At 37.4% G+C, this 21132-nt stretch overlaps 1 protein-coding gene across 1 annotated transcript in view; it reads right to left on the reverse strand.

The window, feature by feature from the left end:
- The window catches only part of ANKAR (ankyrin and armadillo repeat containing), a 72031-nt gene that overhangs the window by 45288 nt on the left and 5611 nt on the right, over nt 1–21132 (reverse strand). The window contains exons 3-7 of the mRNA XM_030916098.1: nt 10976–11413; nt 8242–8405; nt 7488–7591; nt 5236–5416; nt 4025–4244 (exon numbers count right to left, since the gene is read on the reverse strand). Coding sequence (XP_030771958.1) covers nt 4025–4244; nt 5236–5416; nt 7488–7591; nt 8242–8405; nt 10976–11413 — 1107 coding nt within the window. The remainder of the gene's footprint in view (nt 1–4024; nt 4245–5235; nt 5417–7487; nt 7592–8241; nt 8406–10975; nt 11414–21132) is intronic.

Raw genomic sequence — 21132 nt, forward strand, 5'->3', positions numbered from 1 at the left:
CAGAAATTAAAAATTATTTTAAAAAGAAAACAATCCTAAAAGAAGCCAGAGGAAAACACATTACTAATAGAGAAGCAAAAATAAGAATTACACCCAAGTTCTCCTCAGAAACTATGCAAGCAGGAAGTGAGTGGAGGAAAAAATAAAGTGTTGAGATAATGGAACCACTAATCTAGAATTTTGTAACCTGTAAGATTATCCTTCAAAAATGAATGAGGGATAAAGACTTTCTCAAACAAAAATTGAGGGAATTTGCCACCAGTAGACCTGCCTTGCAACGCATGTTAAAAGAAGTTGTCCAAAGAGAAGAAAAATGATATAGGTCAGAAACTTACATATACATAAAGGAAGGAAGAACATCAGAGAATAAAAAAAAAATGAAGGTCAAGTAAAATGTTCTGTCTTAATTGAGCTAACAGATAACAGTTTGTTCAAAATAACATTATCATGCCCAGTACAGTGGCTCACGTCTGTAATCCCAGCACTTTGGGAGGCCGAGGTGGGTGGATCACTTGAGGTCAGGAGTTGAAGACCAGCCTGGCCAACATGGTGAAACCCTGTCTCTACTAAAAATACAAAATATATAGGGTGTGGTGGTGCACATCTGTGATCCCAGCTACATGGTAGGCTGAGATGAGAGAATTGCTTGAACCCGGGAGATGGAAGTTGCAGTGAGCCAAAATCACACGACTGCACTCCAGCCTGTGCAGCAGAGCAAGATTCCATCTCAAAATAAGTAAATAAATAATAACGCTATCAACAAAGGGTTTGAATATAGATATATATACTTATATGTGCTTATGCATAAGTGAAATGAATGACATTTATGAAATGCATGACATACATATGCTTATGCACAAGTGAAATGAGTAAATGAATGATAGGTGGGAAGACTTAGGAATATTTTGTTATTATAAGGTACTTACACTATCTGTGAAGTGGTTTAGTGTCATCTGAAAGTAGACTTGGAATAACTGTAAATCAATGTTGTAAACTCTAGGGCAATCACTAAAACAAAAATGTAAAAAGAAGTATAATGAATATGCTAAGATAGGAGAAAAAACCCTAAAAAGGAGAAGGAAGCTGATAAGCTGGCTGAGGAGCATTAATCATGAGGGGTCCTTGTGGCAAACTAAGCACTTGTCCTCTATACTGTCCCTCTCCTTGCATCTAATCCGAAAAACTTCGGTTTTCTGTGTAGACTACCTTAGAGCCTTAATTGAAGACATGTTCTGTTTGAAGAGTATTTAAGGTTTCCAATAAAATGTACACCCCTCAAGAAAAGTTTCCTGAGCACCTATGAAGGCCAAGTGTTTTTCTGGGTGTTAGGAAACTGTGGCTAACAAAATAGACCAAATCCTTGTCCTTTATGGAGCTTTATACTCAAGTGAGGGAGACTAACTAAATAAATAAATTTATATAAGGTAGCCATAAGTGATACTTAAAAAAGAAAAAGAGAGCAATAATGTAGGAGGCACACTATTGTTACTTAACTGGAAATTTCTACAGGGTGGATGGGACAGGTAAACTTCCTTTTATCCCACTCCAGGTCCACTCACCTCCTTTACCACTCTAGCTCTCCTGCACCTGCAGAAAAAGCAACCCCTGTCCTTGGCTCCTTGTCAGTATCTGCCAATGGGTAGCCCTGGCAGGAGACTGGAGGAGGAAGAATGAGGTCGGGCTCCCTCTCTGAGGTCATCTCAGGTTTGCTGTGCTCCTCCTCAAATGGAAGATGGCCAGTTTAAGTAACTATCCCCTCCCCCTTGACAATTCAGGTCGTTGAAAGTACTTTCTTTAAAACAAAAGCCTTTCTGAATTCTCTTATACAGAGTGCGAAGGTATAGCCTCTTAAATATAGACACAGAAAGTATAACCTCTTAAAATTTTGTTTTTCTCCATATCCAACATTTAGGTTAAGTCTACTACCTCAGTCAAAAATGACTCATTCCTCAGACCTCATAGATTGTTACTGCCACTAGACTGCAGCATATCTAAATTATATTATAATAACTTTTCTTTTTTTTAAGTTGTAGAAACCACTTTTGGGCCTGAATTCATAAAAAATAGAGGTGACAGCAAATTCCACAGGAAAAAAAAAAAAGAGAAAACTCGCCAAACTGAAGAGGAGTATCAATAAATAACTATGAGTAGAAAGTAATTTATACTTCAATTTGAATACAAAACATCATTATGCAACATTCTGATGCAACAGCATTTTGGAGATTACATACTATAAGAAAAGTTCTAATATATGCAATAGCCTTTTTAAATGCACCAAATATTTTATTTATGTCTTACCATTTCTTTCCTTTTTTACTTCTACTTTGGATGACTCTGTTTTAAAAGGGAATGCACATAGAAGTATGATTATTAATATACAGCGGTTTCCTAAGTTGTTCAAGAAGACTCATGAATAAGAACAAAATGACTATGTAGATGTATCTGGCAAGATTACATCAAACGGTGTTGAGAATAACTTTTGGTCAAGTCATCCAGGCATGTCATACGCACCTGACAACGCATAAAAGCAGACGTGGAAACTCTGCCCCCCCAAAATGGCTGCTTAAAACTCACAGGTTGGACAATTTGTGTTGGTTAAGCAATAATATTGGCAGTAGAGTATTATGTTTTCCACACTTCAAAATCTACCCAATTCTCAGCAAATGGAAACTCAAGCAGTCAAAGGGCGCATGAGAAACTTTTAATTTACCAAAGACTTTTTCCACACTAGAAAAGGCTTAAAGTAATACATCTTTAAATAGTGTTACCTATTGCATTTAAATGTGATTGAATTGTGTCTTATTTTAATTAGGTTCATTACGTATTATGTATTGAATATTTTCAGTAACAGAAGAATCTGAATATCAAAATGTTTTAATCATACTGATAGAGTACAGAATTTATGGATATTCAATATGGTTAAAGCACAACATTTTGTTTTGGTGTTTGCAAAAATTTAACATAGCTTATTAAGATAGCTGACTTCATTAAATATAAAATCACCACTTCTTATTGCTAATATTGTTGCATTGGCCATTCCTGACAATTTACATATATATGTAACCTCAAACTCCTAGGCTCAATCTTCCTGCTTCATCCTCTCAGAGTAGCTAGGACTACAGGTGTGTACCACCAAGCCTGGCTAGGTTTTTTTAAAAAAAATTTTATAGGGGGTTCTCGTTATGCTGCCCAGGCTCATCTTGAAGTCCTAGTCTCAAGTGATCCTCCAGCCTCAGCCTCCCCAAGTGTTGGCATGACAACAGTGAGCTACTACATCTACCCCTGACAATTTATCTGTATTTTCCTTTCCAGTTATGCAGGGCCACCAATTTCATTGTCAACTTTATTTGTTTTTACTCTAGCTAAATTTATTTCAATGACTATAAAATATCCATGCATATTTAATAATCACAAAAATAGCTTTTAAAGTTTAAATGAGGTTAACCTTAACAGGCTATTAATGCTAAACATTATTATTATAAAGAAATTTCTTGTTATTAAATGTAATGTAAATATACGTAATATAAAGAAACTATTCCCTGTTTGAGGATCCTGGAATAAAGAATGATTGTTCTACTGGGACCTGACAGTCATATTTATTGCTGTTCTCTGAATTTCTATAGTATATCAGTGTATATTAATTTTGCCAGCCCTTATCAAATGATATCCTGCCTTCACCCATCCATGCATTAACTCAACAAATACTTTCTGAGCAACCATTAAGCCAAGCTTTCATCTGGACACTAGGATACCAAGGCAAATAAAGTAGGCTAAATCTTTGCCCTCTTTTAGAGCTTATACTCAAATGAAGGAGATGCAATGAACAAATATAAAACTATATAAGATAGTTATAAGTGATACTTAGAAAACTAAAAGGAGCCCTTCTTAGATAAATGAAACAAAAACCTCAACTTTGCTCTAATTAATACCAAATTTTAACCTGCTCTAAAATCGACATGCATTCCTAATGCTGAGTAAGGGTAAATAAAATAACAACATTTTAGGTTAAAAAGCTTTATGGTACCTTGGCCGAACGTAACAAAGCGCCTCTGGTTGACCTTGAAGTTAGCATTGCACAGTTGACATATAATAAAAACTCTGTTGTGCAGGGCAGCATGATGAAAAATAGTATAACCTGCTTCATCTGAAACATTGATTGTTGAGCTTGAGGTTTTACGGCTAAATGTATGGAAAACTGCAGACAACCCTCTTTCAACAGCGGACTTCATACCAAATGGAATACTCTAAAATTAACAAGGCCATCATCAGTTTATCAAAATGCACTTAAAGTTTGGTTTAAGGAAAAAAAGACATGAAATATATTAACAGAATCACATGAATGCTGCTAAAATTATGTAGAATTTTCACAAGATCCACACGTGGAAAGTTTCTTACTGGATAATAATTAAAGTTGTTAGAGCCATAAGCAAATATTAAGAATTTTAAAAATATTTTGGGGAATTTTTCTTCTTATTATTTTAATTTTTTTCTAAAATATTTTAAAAGCAAATGAAGATCACTGGGTTCCTTCTCTGATTTAAGAAAAACCTAATTTAGAAGTCTAGAAACTTGAAATATATAGCTATAGAAATACAGTTTGTCATCAAAAGGTAAAAATGTCACCCTCTTTAGACATTCAGACTAATATTTAAAAATTCAACTAACAAATTTTTGAGTTTTCAATTTGTGGACGTGAAAGCAAATAAATGGAAAGTAAATACCAGTCTAACCTTTGAAGCTGGTGAGCTTCATTGCTCAGTTCCAGAAGCTGTACTTCAAGGCTTGTTGAAACAGATGTGGAGATTTGATTCAGGATGCTAGGTCTGCTCTTTAGGTTTTAGTTCAAGGATTGAAGCCTGGCTCTGCCATTTACTATATGATTTGTGAAAGATCCCTCTCTACACCTCAAGTTTCTCATTTGTATAACAGGAATGATAACAATAGAACTAGTCATACCTTAAAAGAGTTCATTGATTTATAACATTGCCTAACATAAAAAATAAGTAATCAGTAAGTATGAGCCATTGAGATTAATCACAATCCAGTGCATTAATAGGTACTCTGACAGAAATTTATAATCCAGAATTATATAGCCTTTCAGCTACTAAAATGTGGCATTTTATTTCATATTGAAGACTTTAACCTATTATTATCCCTAGGATAAACATCTGAGACACATACTTATCAATAATATATAACTTCGTATACTAAATTATGTGGTAGTCATTGAAATACCTTGCATTTCATAGCTCTTTTGAAACCAAATTTTTTCTTAAATTGTTCGTGTAATTGAGCATCTGTCAGTGGAAGTCTTTTTGGTCTCAGATTGTTCATTATTTCATTTATGGCTCCCCACCACTGTGTCTTATATAGTTGCTGATAGAAAGTTTCAAGTTCAAAATACATCACATAGTAGCTATAAAAAATAAAGAAAAAAAGATGTTTCTCTAACTTTGAAGTGATTTGCTACTTCTCTTTCTATGCTGGCAAAACTTTTATTTTTCTGTAACAATTAAATACAAAATGGTAGTTTAAATTGTACTTAATTGTAAGTATATTAATAACATCATTATCAACTGTTATTAATCAAGTCTTTATATAAAAATACCTTCTTCATATTGTATTGACTCTGTCTTTCCCATGACAGTGATCTGGGGCAATGTCTAAAAGTTCCTGGAAGGCCTAACTCTGGCTGAAGTTCTAGGTCATCTAACTGTCTGCTTACCTACCTCTTATTCTTTTAAGCTAATTATGTCTATATTTGGCTCCTCAAGAGTTTACCTTGAATGTGATCTGGAATGATGCTTTGTGTAATGGCTCCTTGGCTTTTACTCACTGCAGCAGTGGACTAGAGAAACCCCCCTCCTACCAGGTCCCTGGAACATAGGTGGGGCTTGACACAGCCCTGATCCCTATCACTCTGGAATGGAAAATTGATAAAATGTTGAGTTACTCTGTTCCCTGGGTTTGCTTATCATCACAGGTGAGGGAAAACGGCCACCTTCCTACCCTTCCCCCCATGAGGTACCTTCCCCAAGCCCAGATTTCAGCAGTAAATACTTTAGCTGCTGACCTATTTCTGTCAATGGTAAGCCTCTTAATATTACCTGGGTTTCTCCTCCAAATGCAACTATTTATTGCTGTAAATACAGTATTCTATTTTCTTGAGACAAGGTCTTACTCTGTTACCAAGGCTGGAGAGCAGTGGTGCAATCACTGTTCGCTTAAGCCTCGACCTCTCAGGTTCAAGAGATCCTCCCACCTCAGCCTCCTGGGTAGGTGTGACAACAGGTATGTGCCACCTAGCCTGGCTAACTTTTAAATTTTTTGTAGAGATAGGGTCTTATGAATAGGCATGGTGACTTATGCCTGTAATCCCAGTACTTCGGGAGGCTGACGTGAGCAGATCACTTGAGGTCAGGAGTTCGATACCAGCCTGACCAACATGGCAAAACCTCTTCTCTACTAAAAATACAAAAATTAGCCAGGCGTGGTGGCGCATGCTTATAATCCTAGCTACTCAGGAGGCTGAGGCAGGGGAATTACTTGAACCTAGGAGGTATAGGTTGCAGTGAGCCAAGATTGCACCACTGCACTCCAGCCTGGGTGACAGAGCAAGACTCTGTCTCAAAAACAAACAAACAAACAAAAACAAAGATAGGGTCTTACTATGTTGCCCAGTCTGGTCTCGAACTCCTAGGCTCAAGCTATCCTCCCTCGTCAGTTACTATTCTCCAAAGTTCCAGACTTGGTCCTATCCTCTCAACTGCTTGCATGCCTTAAAAGCAAATAAACGAACCAACAAGCAAAACGTCCTTATTTGTTTTTAAATCTTTGCCTCTAATTAAAATGTTTCCTCTGAGCTCTAGTTCCCATATTTCCAAATTTCAGTGTCCAAGATTTAAAAATCCAGGAACACAACACGTCGTCTATTCACATTCTGCCACCAACCAACTGAATGTTAAATCGTAGAAACACTGTGCGACTCAGATGGAAAAGCGGTTGGCGCTCTGTGCAGTGTCCTCTGCCCCTCCTAGCTCTCCTGATGCTTTAATAATGTGGTAGAGCGAGAGGCTGAATACTGCTATTTCAGTGTGTTCTTGTTTTCAGTTCCTGACAAAAAACCTGCTAGAAAAGTATTGAGGTTTAGGGACGACTAAGGATTTCTTTGGTCCCAACTTTTTATTATGAGGATCAAAACCCCAACTGGGATTTGATCCTCATCTCTATCCCTGTTTAACCACTCTGTTAATTATAAGAACTAATTACAAACTCTAAGGATTATTACACTGACTATATCAAACACATGAAGTAATAACTATAACATTTAATACTTTGTTGAGTCCATATGTCATTCATGGTGCTTATTATTCTGGAATTGCCACTGTAAAGGTTTAAATTAACCTTTGCATTTTGTTGTTTTCTTTGTTCTCTACTAACTTTCAACAAACTGTAGCTAGCGTCAGTAATTAGTGAAAGCTCCTTACCTTTTTCCATGAAATTCCATGACTGGTATTGAGTAATATTCTTTATATCCTGAATCTTCTATGAATGTATTAGCAGCACAATCTCGTATTTTTTCTAAATTTTTCTAAAACATGAGTATGTTACTAAAGACATATCCTTAGACACATCTAAACAATTATAAGAATTATTTGTATGAAATAGTATACAAGTAAATGACAAATTTTAAAATACTATTCCAGAAGACCCAGATAGCAGCTGCATATATCTAATCCTTACTTTGAGAATGAGGAAAAAATACTAAAGGACAGACATATAGTATACAGAAGGTAGAAAAGCAATAACAATTGAAATGTAGAATTTTTATACTAAATTCCAGGTGAAGAATTACTGTTCCAAAATTTTAAAGGATCTCTGTTCTAATCCTGATTCTTTGAGGAAAATGGAAGAATGTGTACTGAGTGTCCAGAGATTTCTACTGAACTCTTCGGTTATCTATTCTAGGACAAATATGGTCCATTAGAAGTCTGTAAATTCTGTGAGGATGATAGATGTACCTAGCTTATTTATAATTTTATCTCAGATATCCAACACAGTACCTTACATATATCAGCACTTAATTCATTTATGTTAAAATAATGTATGAAAAAATTATTGAGTTGTGAGAATAATCATTTGGAGAGCTGTCTCGTGCCTGTACCAACAGAGGCTCTTTTTGGTTGGAGAATAGGATAAAAGAGTTGAGAAATGATAAACTGTCTAAGGAATCATTTAAACCTGAAAATCTTCCAAGGCATTCTCAATTGAAGGGGTGCTGATATCAAATTCAATTCCTCCATGAACATGAAAATACTGATTCTCTTTGTAGTGAAAATTCTGGCATTTAAAATCTCTTCCATAAATAAATGGAGGCAATTCTCGCTCTGTCTTGACCTTGTCATCTCAAAAAATGAAAACAAATTTTTATTTAAAAAGTGAACAGCACATAAACAATCATATTTTAAGAGTTCTAACTTCTCATTCATGTAAACAAAGTAGGAAAATTTCAGATGAAATTAAAATCTTGGCAATTATAGTGCATAAAATTATTTATGCTGTTAATGTATATAAATATTTTAACATTAAAATATATTTTTGGGCATGCATAGTGGCTTATGCCTATAATCCCAGCATTTTGAGAGGCTGAGAAAGGCGGATCGCTTGAGCCTAGGAGTTCAAGACCAGTCTGGACAACATGGTGAAACCCCGTCTCTACTAAAAATACAAAAACTAGCTGGATGTGGTGGCACATGCATGTAATCCCAGCTACTTGGGAGGCTGAGGCGGGAGGATCGCTTGAGCCCAGGAGGTAAAACCTGCAGTGAGCTGAGATCATGCCACTCCACTCCAGCCTGGGTGACAGAGTGACACCCTGTCTCAAATATATATATCACAGTGCCAATACTGCCCTCAGTCAATTACCGTATATATATATTATATATACTCAAATATATACATATATGGCTCCTTGGCTTTTACTCACTGCAGCAGTGGACTAGAGAAACCCCCCTCCTACCAGGTCCCTGGAACATAGGTGGGGCTTGACACAGCCCTGATCCCTATCACTCTGGAATGGAAAATTGATAAAATGTTGAGTTACTCTGTTCCCTGGGTTTGCTTATCATCACAGGTGAGGGAAAACGGCCACCTTCCTACCCTTCCCCCCATGAGGTACCTTCCCCAAGCCCAGATTTCAGCAGTAAATACTTTAGCTGCTGACCTATTTTTTTTTGAATTTTTATGAATATATAAAATATATTCATATATATGTATGTATATATAAAGTATATTTACATTTTGAGCACTTTCTGTAGTTTCATTGTACAGACATTTCAAAAGTATGCTCAAAACATTGTTCTAGTTCTCGATTTATCGTGAGCTCAAGATTAATATCTTACTCCCAATTATAAGAAAGGACCAGAAACTCTGTGCCTAAGAGAATCTTTGGTTAAATATACAAAAACTTATCTCAGCTAGTTTAGGTAAAAGGAGACATTATAAAGACATAGATGGGTATATCTCACATACAGAAATAACCATCCTGTATTTCTGGAAGGTAATGAAACTACACAGATAACTTATTTTTTAAAATAATTTTCTCTCCTGGGTGTGGTGGCTCATGCCTGTAATCCTAGCACTTTGGGAGGCCGAAACAGGCGGATCACCTGAGGTCAGGAGTCTGAGACCAGCTTGACCAACATAGTGAAACCTTGTCTCTACTAAAAACAGAAAATTAGCTGGGCATGGTGGCAGGTGGCTGTAATCCCAGCTATTTGGGAGGCTGAGACAGGAGAATTGCTTGAACCTGGGAGGTGGAGGTTGCAGTGAGCCAAGATTATGAAACTGCACTCCAGCCTGTGCGACAGAGCAAGACTCTGCCTCAAAAAAATTTCTTTTCTCAAATTCCAGCAAAGGCTAGGTTTTTTCAATATTTTGACTGGTTAGTAGAATACGATTTCATCAACATAAGGGACATAACGTATTTTGGGAAATACAAAAGGTAAAGAAAAGTACAAACAATAATATACACTATACACTCTGATCTCAGCACCTAGAATTAACTATTAACATTAGTCCTATTTGCTTCCCATAGTTTAAGTAATAAGATATTGCAGATATAGCTAACATTCTCTTTAAGCAAGTCCCTCTCAGTTCTATACATGCTCCCCACCACCCAAGAGCCATGCAGTGTCATGATTCCATTTCTAATAGTTCACAGATATTGATATCTTCAGCACCTGAATTCTCATGATACAAACTTTCACTAAAGAATTTGCAAAATTTCTGCTGAAAAGTTGCCATCTGAATAGAAAGCCCATTATAATAAGCCTACATGCTTGGAAAGCAATGAAAATGTATAAATTGTGTGCTAATCAGTGTAGAATGAAGAGTTTATACTGAAGTCCCATCAAATTCCATTAATTATGGCCTGTTTCAGCTCTCTATTCTCTTACATTGCTCTATTTGTTTATTAAAGTGCCAATACTACCCTCATTTAATTACTGTAGTTTTAATATGTTTCAATCTATATTTCAGAAATGAAAGATCATTAACAACCCCTTGCTGCTCTATATTAATTTTAGAGTAAGTGTGTAAACTTCAGTGAAAAATATGATCAGGATTTTGAATAGAAGTACACTGAATTTATAGAGTAATTTGAATGAGATATGATACATTCACAGTGTTTTCCCATCATGGATATGGCATATTTCCCTATTCATACAGAACTTATTTTAACTTATTTTAAATATTTCAGAAGTCCTTATAATTGGTATAAATATATACAAAGTACTATGTACATATGCTGAGTGTTTTTAATTACATTAGAGACATTAAATTTTGTTTGTTTTCTCTTTCTAACAGGTTATAGCTAGGTTACTGCCTGCACCCATATACTAGAAACAAAATTGCATTTAAACATATATTTAATATATACCTATATTTTATATTTGATTTTTGGTGATACTCTTACCTGAAAAAGGCTGAAGCAGACTACCTAAATATGGAACTTTCATTTTCTTCTTTAAACTCAATAGAAATGGAATCAGAAAACATATTAACTTTAGGTATCCTATCCCTCTTCTGATATCTTTTTTCTTCTCAAAGTGTTTTTGAATAATCTTTTTCTGAAGATATAATCTTTGCTGTAGTCTCTGGTAGGTACAAATATCAAGATAATCCTGATTATATTTTATAGCATTAGTAAGCCAATAGCCTGTTTCAAATATAAAGACATTTTCATACTGTTGAACTTGTGTGGTACTGAATGTTAACTTTAGCATAATATTTTCAGCATATTTCATAAATACAGCTGTTTCTTCAGGGCTATTGGGATCATATGTTGGATCTTCATTCACGTCTTCATCATAGATTTCATTAAAGTCTGGATCCTTTGTAATATCAGTCAAACCTTCATGATAAAAAAGGAAAATTTTAGATAGTGAAAATTTCATATTTGGCTTCTGGATAAATATGGAAGATTGAAAACAGGATTTTATCATGAAATCCTACTAACATGACAGTAAAGGAAAAATTAGATGCTGTAAACCAAATATAAAATTCTAAGCACCCCCCACAACGGACTGAACAGACCCGTTTTGGCCAAGGGGACCCCAGAGAAACCTTAAAAACTAAGTTCTTGGCCATGATGGGATCAGAGGTCAAACATGCCTCATTATACCCCTTTCCTTTTGTGGTTTAGACACAACAACTGACCAGCATTAATATTAAAATACAGATCATAAGACTGACAGAATGGACCCTTTGTGGCAATAAGATACCAAACTATAAACAAAACCTAGGGCCATGCCAGGCAAGGCTGAAGTCACAAACCCCTCTACTTAAAGAATAAACTATGTTCTAACAGTCACAAGGTTTTTCTTTTTTCTCTAACAGTTAAACAAACATTGTCCTCAAGATAAGCAATTTTAAAATAATTACGGCCCATTCACCAACAGATGCTGAATAACTGACCTTCCTGTTCCCCACGCCATAACTAGAGCTTTGATTGGACAAGAGACTGACTTCAGTAACTTTCTCCTCATAAGACTACTGACCATGATGTGGTTCTGGACTGTTTACAGAGGCTGTACACATGAATGCCTTCAAGTCCCTGCTTCACCTTCTGACATATAATAAGGGTCTAATTGTAATGCATTTATATGTTAAGTCTCCACCCCAAAGTGAACATGGATCATCTGTAACGTGCATGTTTGTTCAATATACATGTTAGAACCCACTCCATGCATGTTCATAGCTCTTCTTATAACTTGTTATATATGTATACCTGAATATGTATACTTGGCCAAACAGTTCAGCTTAAATTCCTGTATTGCTCCTCTCTTCCTCGAAGTGCCTGTGAGAATGGCCAGCTTGAAGACTGTAACCCTTTGTAAGAAATATATAGATTCATTGCAATCTATATCAAAATAGCAGTCACTGTTCTTCACAGAAATAGAAAAAATAATCCTAAAATATATATGAAACCATGAAAGATCCAGAATAGCCAGTCATCCTGAGCAAAAAGAACAAAACTGGAGGAATCACATTACCTGACTTCAAAGTATATTGCAGAATGATAGTCACCAAAACTGCATCGTACTGGCATAAAAATAGATGCATAGGCCAAAGGAGGTCAGAGAACTCAGAAACAAATGCAAACTTATACAATGAACTCATTTTCAACAAAGGTGCCAAGAACATATGCTGAGGAAAGAACAGTCTCTTCAATAAATGGCACCAAGAAAACTAGATATTCATACATGGAAGAATAAAACTAGACCCGTCTCTCACCATATACAAACATCAAATAAAAATGGATTAAATACTTAAATCTAAGACCTCAAACTATGAAACTACTAAAAAAAATCGGGTAAACTTTTCAGGATATCAGTCTGGACAAAGATTTCTTGAGTAATACCTCACAATCACATTTTGCAATCCAAGCAAAAATGGACAAATGGGATCACATCAACTTAAAAAGCTTCTACATAGCAAAGGAAACAATCAACAAACTGAAGAGACAACCCACAGAATGGGAGAAAATATTTGCAAACTATCTATCTGACAAGGGCTTAATAACCAGACTATATAAGGAGGTCAAACAATTCTATTGGAAAAAAATCTAATCTGATTAAAAAAATAGGCAAAAGATCTGAATAGACATTTCTCAAAAGGAGACATACACATGGCAAACAGGCATATGAAAAGGTGTTCAACATCTCTGATCATCAGAGCAATGCAAATCAAAACTATAAGATATCATCTTACCCCAGTTAAAATGCCCTTTATCCAAAAGACAGGCAAAAATGAATGCTTGCTGGATGTGGAGAAAAGGGAACCCTAGTACACTGTTGGAGGTAATGTAAACTAGTATAGCCACTAGGGAGAACAGTTTGGAGGTTTCTCGAAAAACTAAAAATATAGCTACCGTATGGTACAGCAATCCCACGGCTGGGTATAAACCCAAAAGAAAGGAAATCGGAATATCAAAGGGTATCTGCACTCCCACGTTTGTTGCAGCACTGTTCATAATAACCAAGATTTGGAAGCAACCTAAGTGTCCATCAACAGATGAACGGATAAAGAAAAAGTGGTACACATACACAACGGAGTACTATTCAGCCATGAGATTCTGTCATCTGCAACAACTTTGATGAAACTGGAGGACATTATGTTAAGTGAAATAAGCCATGCACAGAAAGACAAACTTTGCAAGTTCTCACTTATTTGTGGGAGCTAAAAATTAAAACAATTGACCTCATGGAAATAGAGATGGTTACCAGAACCTGGGAAAGGTGGCAGGGAATGGTGGGGCAGGAGGGGAGTGGGGATAATTAATGGATACAAAAATATAGTTAGATAGAATGAATAAGATCTAGTATTTGACAACACAACAAGGTGACTATAGACAACAATTTATTATACATTTAAAAACACTAGAAGAGTATAATTGGATTGTCTGTAACACAAAGAAAGGATAAATATTTGAGGTGAAGGACACTCCATTTACCCTGATATGATTATTAGGCTTTGTATGCCTGTGTGAAAATATCTCACAAATATATATACCTACTATTTACCCACAAAAATTTTAAATAAAATAATTCAGAAAAAGAAATAGTCTCCATTCTAAATTTATAAATCTCATGATTCTTAAGTTAACAATGCCAATAAAATTGTGTAAGATGAAAGCAGACAGATGAGTAGGTTACTAAGGAGAGTGAAGAGAGATACAACATAAGTCCCAGCTTTGATCACGGAAAATATAGAACAACAAGAAAACGTGATTTTTCTTCAACCAGGGTATCGGCTTCTCACTTGGGCGAAAAACATAGTTTGTTTTTTCAGGCTAGTATTATACATTGCTTTTTTTTTTTTTTTGCCAATAAGAAGCTAGACATACATAATAAACAAAGAACCTGCCAGCTAAGTAATCATCATTTGATAAGAATTAAAACTTGATTTTACTCTATCAAAAAATGACGAATTTCCCGTGCTACATTTTCTTGCCATTTACAAAGAAATTGAGGACTTTCTTCTTGTCAAATAGTCTTTTTAAAATAGTTACATTGGCCGGGCGCGGTGGCTCACGCCTTTAATCCCAGCACTTTGGGAGGCCGAGACGGGCGGATCACGAGGTCAGGAGATGGAGACCATCCTGGCTAACGCGGTGAAACCCCGTCTCTACTAAAAATACAAAAAAAATTAGCTGGGCGTGGTGACGGGCGCCTGTAGTCCCAGCTACTCGGGAGGCTGAGGCAGAAGAATGGCGGGAACCCGGGAAGCGGAGCTTGCAGTGAGTGGAGATCGCGTCACTGCACTCCAGCCTGGGCGACAGAGCGAGACTCCGTCTCAAAAAAAAAAAGTTATATCTACAATGTTACCCTTAATTTAGGCTTGAGAAAACTGCTTGGAGTCATAAGACATGACTGTAGAAAATGTGGCATTTGTTTGCAATATATATGCTCTAAAGTGTAAATGATACGTCAATGTGTCCCCTCCTTTTTCCTTTTTTCTTTCTCAAATCTTTTTTTAAAAAGGGCCAGAATACTCTTGGGTTTTTAAAATGGCCACTATAAATCATCTCTTTTCTGCAAAATAGTTAGATAAATTATAAAGAAATGAGAGGGATTCTGGCAGTTTAAAGAAGTCTAAAAAGCCAGAGGGATTGTTGATAGCACTAAAACCTCATGGCTTGGGGTGGCTGGGAGCCAACAAAAACCACAAGAAGCCTTAGAAATTGAAAGCATTATGTGGAGGCTGTGAAGGACAGGCCATGGTGTAAAAATTTTTTTAAAACAAAAGGTGTAGTGAGACCCCTAATCACCTTCCCCAGATAGCACAGTCCTCCTCCTCTTCCTCACTAAAAGGGTACAAAGCACAGCTGAGGGTTGGGAGGAGCAGCTGTGCTGAAAACTAGTTAAATGAGAGTCTGAGTGCTGAACTGAGATATCCACAGTTCAGCACTTCGCCTCCTTTGGCCCCAGACTCACAGCCCTCCCTCCAAGCAGGAGACTGGAGGAAACAGACCTGCAGATATAACATCTGGGGGACAGGCTTCCCATTGGAATGTCAGGGGTTCCTCCTCATCACTCTGCAGTGAGGTCTACCAGTGTTCCTGCCTCACTCTTAAATGAAAACAAGCAGCAAGGGTCGCCAGGCAGGTGAGGAGAGCCTCTCAGATGAAACAGACACTGGAATTACAGGACCAGGGGCAGGGAGGGGTGCTAAAGGAAAGTGAAGTAGGCTTAAAGCAATGAGTTCTGACAAAAGGAAGGATGAAGTTATCAAGAAAGACATCTCTAAGGAAAAAATGGAACTTCATATCCCATTTTTTATCAAGAAGAGTTCATTTCCCTCCGAAAGACTGGAACTGAATTACTAATAAGTACATGTAAAATTTAGCTACTTGAAAAAAAAAACATGATTGTTCATATCATGAAAAATAATGTTCCCTGATTCAAAGACCAGAAGCAAAAAAAAGAAAAATAAAGTTATTAAAGAAAGGAAATGTTCCAGCCGGGACAACATAGTGACATAGTAAGACCTACAAAAAATAAAAAACAAAAAAATTAGCTGAGCATGGTGGCACATTCCTGTAGTCCCAGTTACTCAGGAGGCTGAGGCGGGAAGATCACTTGAGCCCAGGAGTCTGAGACTGCAATGAGCTGAGCTCATACCACTGCACTCAAGCCTGGGTGACAGAGTAAGAGCTTGTCCCTTAAAAAAAAATAAAAATTAAAAAACAAAGTGCACATTATGTAAATAAGCTGGAAGAAATATGTACAAAGTCATAGGAAAGTAAATAATGAAAAAGAATTTAATAAAAAATTGGATAAAATGAAATTTGGAGGATGAGGGGAATGAGGGGAAAAAAAGTTTCCACAGCTTTAACCTCTTTTTTTTTTTTTTTTTTTTGGAGACAGGGTCTCTGTCACCCAGGCTGGAGTGTAGTGGTATGATCTTGGCTCACTGCAGCAGCCTCAACCTCCTGGGCTCAAGTGATCTTCCCACCTCAGCCTCCCAATCATCTGGGACTACAGGCGTGCACCACTATGCCCGGCTAATTTTTGTATATTTTGTAGAGACGGGGTTTTACCACGTTGGCCAGCCTGGTCTCAAACTCTTAAGCTCAAGCGAACCACCTACCTCAGACTCCTAAAGTGTTGGAATTGCAGGTGTCAGCCACTGTGCCAGACGAATTCCCTTATATTCTATTATTACCCATTTAATTTCTACATGTATTGAAAGTTTACTATATGTCATGCACTGTATAAGGTGCTGAGAATTTAAAATCAAACCAAAAAAGACACAATTTTCTGTGCTCTCAAGAAGGAGCTTAATGTCTAATAAGGAAGAAAGAAATGAAGCCAATAATTTCAATGCAAAATACAAAGTATTTTTCTGTGCACAGGTAAGAGTCCAAATAGAGGAGGCAGTGTCTGAATCAAGTCTCAAAAAATGAGTAGCAATAACCATAGGAAGAATGTGGACGAGTGGTGTGGGGTGAGCAGGAAGAAGGCATTCCAGATAGAGGACAGGGAATGAACAGAGGAAAAAACAACCCAACTCACATTACTCACTTGTGATATTAAATAAGTTCCCATTTTTTCTCAATATTTCTATTAAAAGTTCCCTTCTGCTATTTTGCTATCATGAGATGTTTTCTTCTTTCCTTCCATCCTCCTAGCCTTCTGGAAAGAGTCCAAGAATTTATGAATTAGATGAAGGAATCCACCCTAACTAAAATACCTGCTGAGAAAACTGGGTAACATGACCAGATTTTTGGTGTGCACTATTCTCTACTATTGCTACTGTTTTTAAAGAATGATGTTGCTGGTGGTTTGCACAGTGCAAAGCTAAGTGAGAGGTAAAGGTTAACTTGGCCAAGACTGATTCCCAGCAGTCTGCCCTCCCAAAAAGAGTTGGCTTTCTGCACAACTCCTTGGAAATCCGCTGTGGCACAGTGTTTAAGGTAATCACATGGTCAGCTGCAAGGTGTGAACAGTTTTCCAGTCATGCCAAGAGAGGAGCTGTTGTTTTCCCAAACGTGAATAGTGAAGTAACAACTTACACTGCTGCTAGCTTGACACTGTGTACCTGCAATTACAAAGCTTGGACACCAGCTCTCTGATCATGCCAGTGGAGAGGTGGTACACTCCCTCAATCTCCAACACTAAGCTTAGAAGAAAAGGCTGCAGCCAAGTTTCCATGAGTCACACTGTGTATTAGACATCTTTTGTTCCCTACCTCACATCCTTTCAGACCACATTTTTAAACTGTAGTTTTTGCTCCACACAGACTTGACCTGACTGTACCTCGCCTCAAGTGCACCACAGGATTATTTTTGCCCTGAAGCTTCTCTGCCACTGCTGTTAAGACTCCTGATGGAACCCATCCAGCCATTCTGGTGTAGGAACAAATCTGAAAGCATGAGCGAGTTAACCCTCCATTCAAACTTTGTTTAATGAAAGACAGTAGCCAGTGGATATACTCTTCCCTCATCTATCCTGTCTTAATCATTTAGAGCTACTATAAGAAAATAGCACAGACTGGGCAGCTTATAAAGAATAGAAAATTATTTCTCACAGCTGTAAGGGCTGGGATATCCAAGATCAAGTTAGATGTGGTGTCTGATGAGGACCCATTCCCTAGTTCATGGATGGTACCTTCTTGCTGTATCCGTACAGGGTGGAAGGGACAGGGCAGCTCTCTGGGGCCTCTTTTATAAGGGCATTAATTCCATTCATGAGGGTCTGCCCTCATGAACTAATCACCCTCCAATGGTCCCATGTCCTAATGCCATTAGTGATTAGGTTTCAACATTTGAATTTCAGGAAGTCATAAACATTCAGACCATAGCACATCCCTTAGGCTGGCAATTCTGCAGTGTATTCTATATGACTCCTCAGAATGTCCCAACGAAATAAATCCCAATTGCCCAAATGGTGAAAAAGCTCAACAGCACATTCTTGGGTTGATGCTCCCTCCTTTTCTATTCACTTTTCCTGTCCCTCACTCCTGTTCCTTGGAATCATTTCTCAAAAACTAACTTGACTCATGTCCTTGTTTCTGATGCAATTTGGAGGATAACCTAGGCTAAAACATCTTGCTCTTGTATCCTTTCCTCTGACCTGATGCTTCTTTAATCATGTAGCATAAAAGCCCAAGGGTTCAGGTCCCTTTCTTAGAGTCTGACTATTGGCTCTGTAGGATTTCACAGTGGTACTCCAGGTGTGGTGCATGATGGGGAAACCTGTGCCTATTCCTGCTACTGCCACCATGAGTTTCCCCCTATAAACTACTTCAGTAGGTCTAGTATGTATGCTGGTAGTCATTTACCATTGCTTGCACCACACATTGTTGAAGTTTCTAAAGCAGACACCCAATGTGCAGCGGAGGGAGAAACAAATATTTCTCCTAGGTGTAATGTTCATCTTGTTTTTTTTCCTAAGAGATGGGGGTCTCACTATGTTTCCCAGGCTGCAGAGTAGTGGTTATTCACAGGTGCAAACATAGTACACTATAGCCTCGAATTTCTGGCCTCAAGTAATTTTCCTGCCTCAGCCTCCTGAGTAGCTGGGAATAAAGACAGATTCCACCATGCATGGCTGTGATGCTCATCTTTGATTGTCCAGGAGCCAACAGCATTAAGCACTTTATTGTAAACACAACCAGCACTATCCCCAGGCACAGGATAGTAGACTGACTGAATTTGTTAAGGTTTCCAACCTCATTTATAAACAATTTTAAAAAGGTTTGAGGCAGACAGCAGTGAGAATGCTGTTGCAGTGGAAAAGGGTGTTCTGTACTACAGTGTTGCACAGTGTTGCAGTAGAGATAAGCCAAAGTAGATGATTTTGAGAGATATTTTAAAAGTAGAATCACAAAACTCAAGATGTAAGTTTCCTATCAGGAAAGGACTGATATTTAGCTAATATGCATCAGTAACACCACGTTGTTAAAATACACAACTCTCAACTGGCAAACTGAATTGCTGCAGCCCCAAGCTCATTGAATACCTCCCTCCCCAGGGATCCCCTGAAAAGCTCCATGATCCAGAAAAGGGTAAATATGTCAAGCAGGAGGTCGAGACCCTGCTCCAGCATTATGGCTGACGTCCATTCTGATTGGTCAGTGCCAGTACTGTGCTGGTGGTTAAGTGTTTTGAGTTTCACCCCTGAAAATGTAGGTGTAGAAAACAGACAGCATTAGTCTTTTGGTGCTCTCCCTTTCCACCTACAACTTGACTAGAATGTTCCTATGTGTCTCTGATCCCCTTACCAGGTGCACCACTGCAAGGGAATCCTCATAGAGGGTGGCAGCCTCAGACATGACACACAGCTGGATGAAATAGACCCGATCCTGGGCCATGAAGTGGCTTGATGTAACTAACTTTGTCACCAAGTAAGCAGGAGCCCTCTCTTCCCTTAGTTACACAACAAGACATGTGCTCCTTCCTGCCATGACCAGGTCTCTGTTGGTGCTCTAACTGGATGATCCAAAGGCTCTCGTGGCTTTAACATGTGGATGATTAATCAATATGTATCTAACCTTTATCACTTTCTAGAATTTGACTTCTATACTGAAAGTTTCCATCTAGATATCTGAATCTAAAAAGAGCCTGTTGTTTCTTTACCAGTTTGGCATATGCCCATTCAGAATGATGGCTCATCAGTCCCATGTCCTCTCAAATGAGAGCCTCAGGTAAATTTGTAAAAAGGGAAACAAAAGTAAACACAATTTTTGTCAGAAATGTCAAGGCTCTAACGCTGTTGGAAACCATCACCCACTCTTGCTGATCCTTAACCTCCACGGACCTCAGATCTTCACAAAGCTCTTAGCATCACCTTGATCCAGATAAATTACCTTTAAATTTAAAAAATGGCTTAGCATTCTCCAAGATAGATCATACGACAGGTCACAAAACAAGTCTCAATTAATTTAAGAAAATCAAAATTATATCAAGTATCCTCTCAGACCACAGTGGAATAAACTGGAAATTAACTCCAAAAGGAACCCGCAAAACTATACAAACACATGGAAATTAAATAATCTGCTCCAGAATGACCTTTGGGTCAACAATGAAACCAAGATGGAAATTTAAAAATCTTTGAACCAAACGATAATAGTGATATCAAAACGTCTGGGATTACAGCAAAAGTGGAGCTAAGAGGAAAGTTCATAGCATTAAATGCCTACATTAAAAAGTCTGAAAGAACACAAATAGACAATCTAAGGTTACACCTCAAGGAACTAGAGAAACAGGAACAAACCAAACCCAAACCAAGTAGAAGAAAAGAAATAACAAAGATTAGAGCGGAACTAAATGAAATTGAAACAAGAAAACAATACGAAAGATAAATGAAACAAAAAGCTGGTTTTTTGAAAAGATTAAATTGATACACCATTAGCTAGATTAACCAAGAAAAGAAGAGAGAAGATCCAAATAAGCTCAACTAGAAATGAAACAGGAATCATTACAACCCATACCACAGAAATACAAAAGATCATTCGGGGTTACTATAAACACTTTTATATGCACAAACTAGAAAATCTAGAGGAGATGGATGAATTCCTGGAAATATACAACCCTCCTAGATTAAATCAGGAAGAAACAGAAACTCT

The sequence above is a fragment of the Rhinopithecus roxellana genome, chromosome 14, assembly GCF_007565055.1.
Source record: "Rhinopithecus roxellana isolate Shanxi Qingling chromosome 14, ASM756505v1, whole genome shotgun sequence".
Lineage (NCBI taxonomy): Eukaryota > Metazoa > Chordata > Mammalia > Primates > Cercopithecidae > Rhinopithecus > Rhinopithecus roxellana.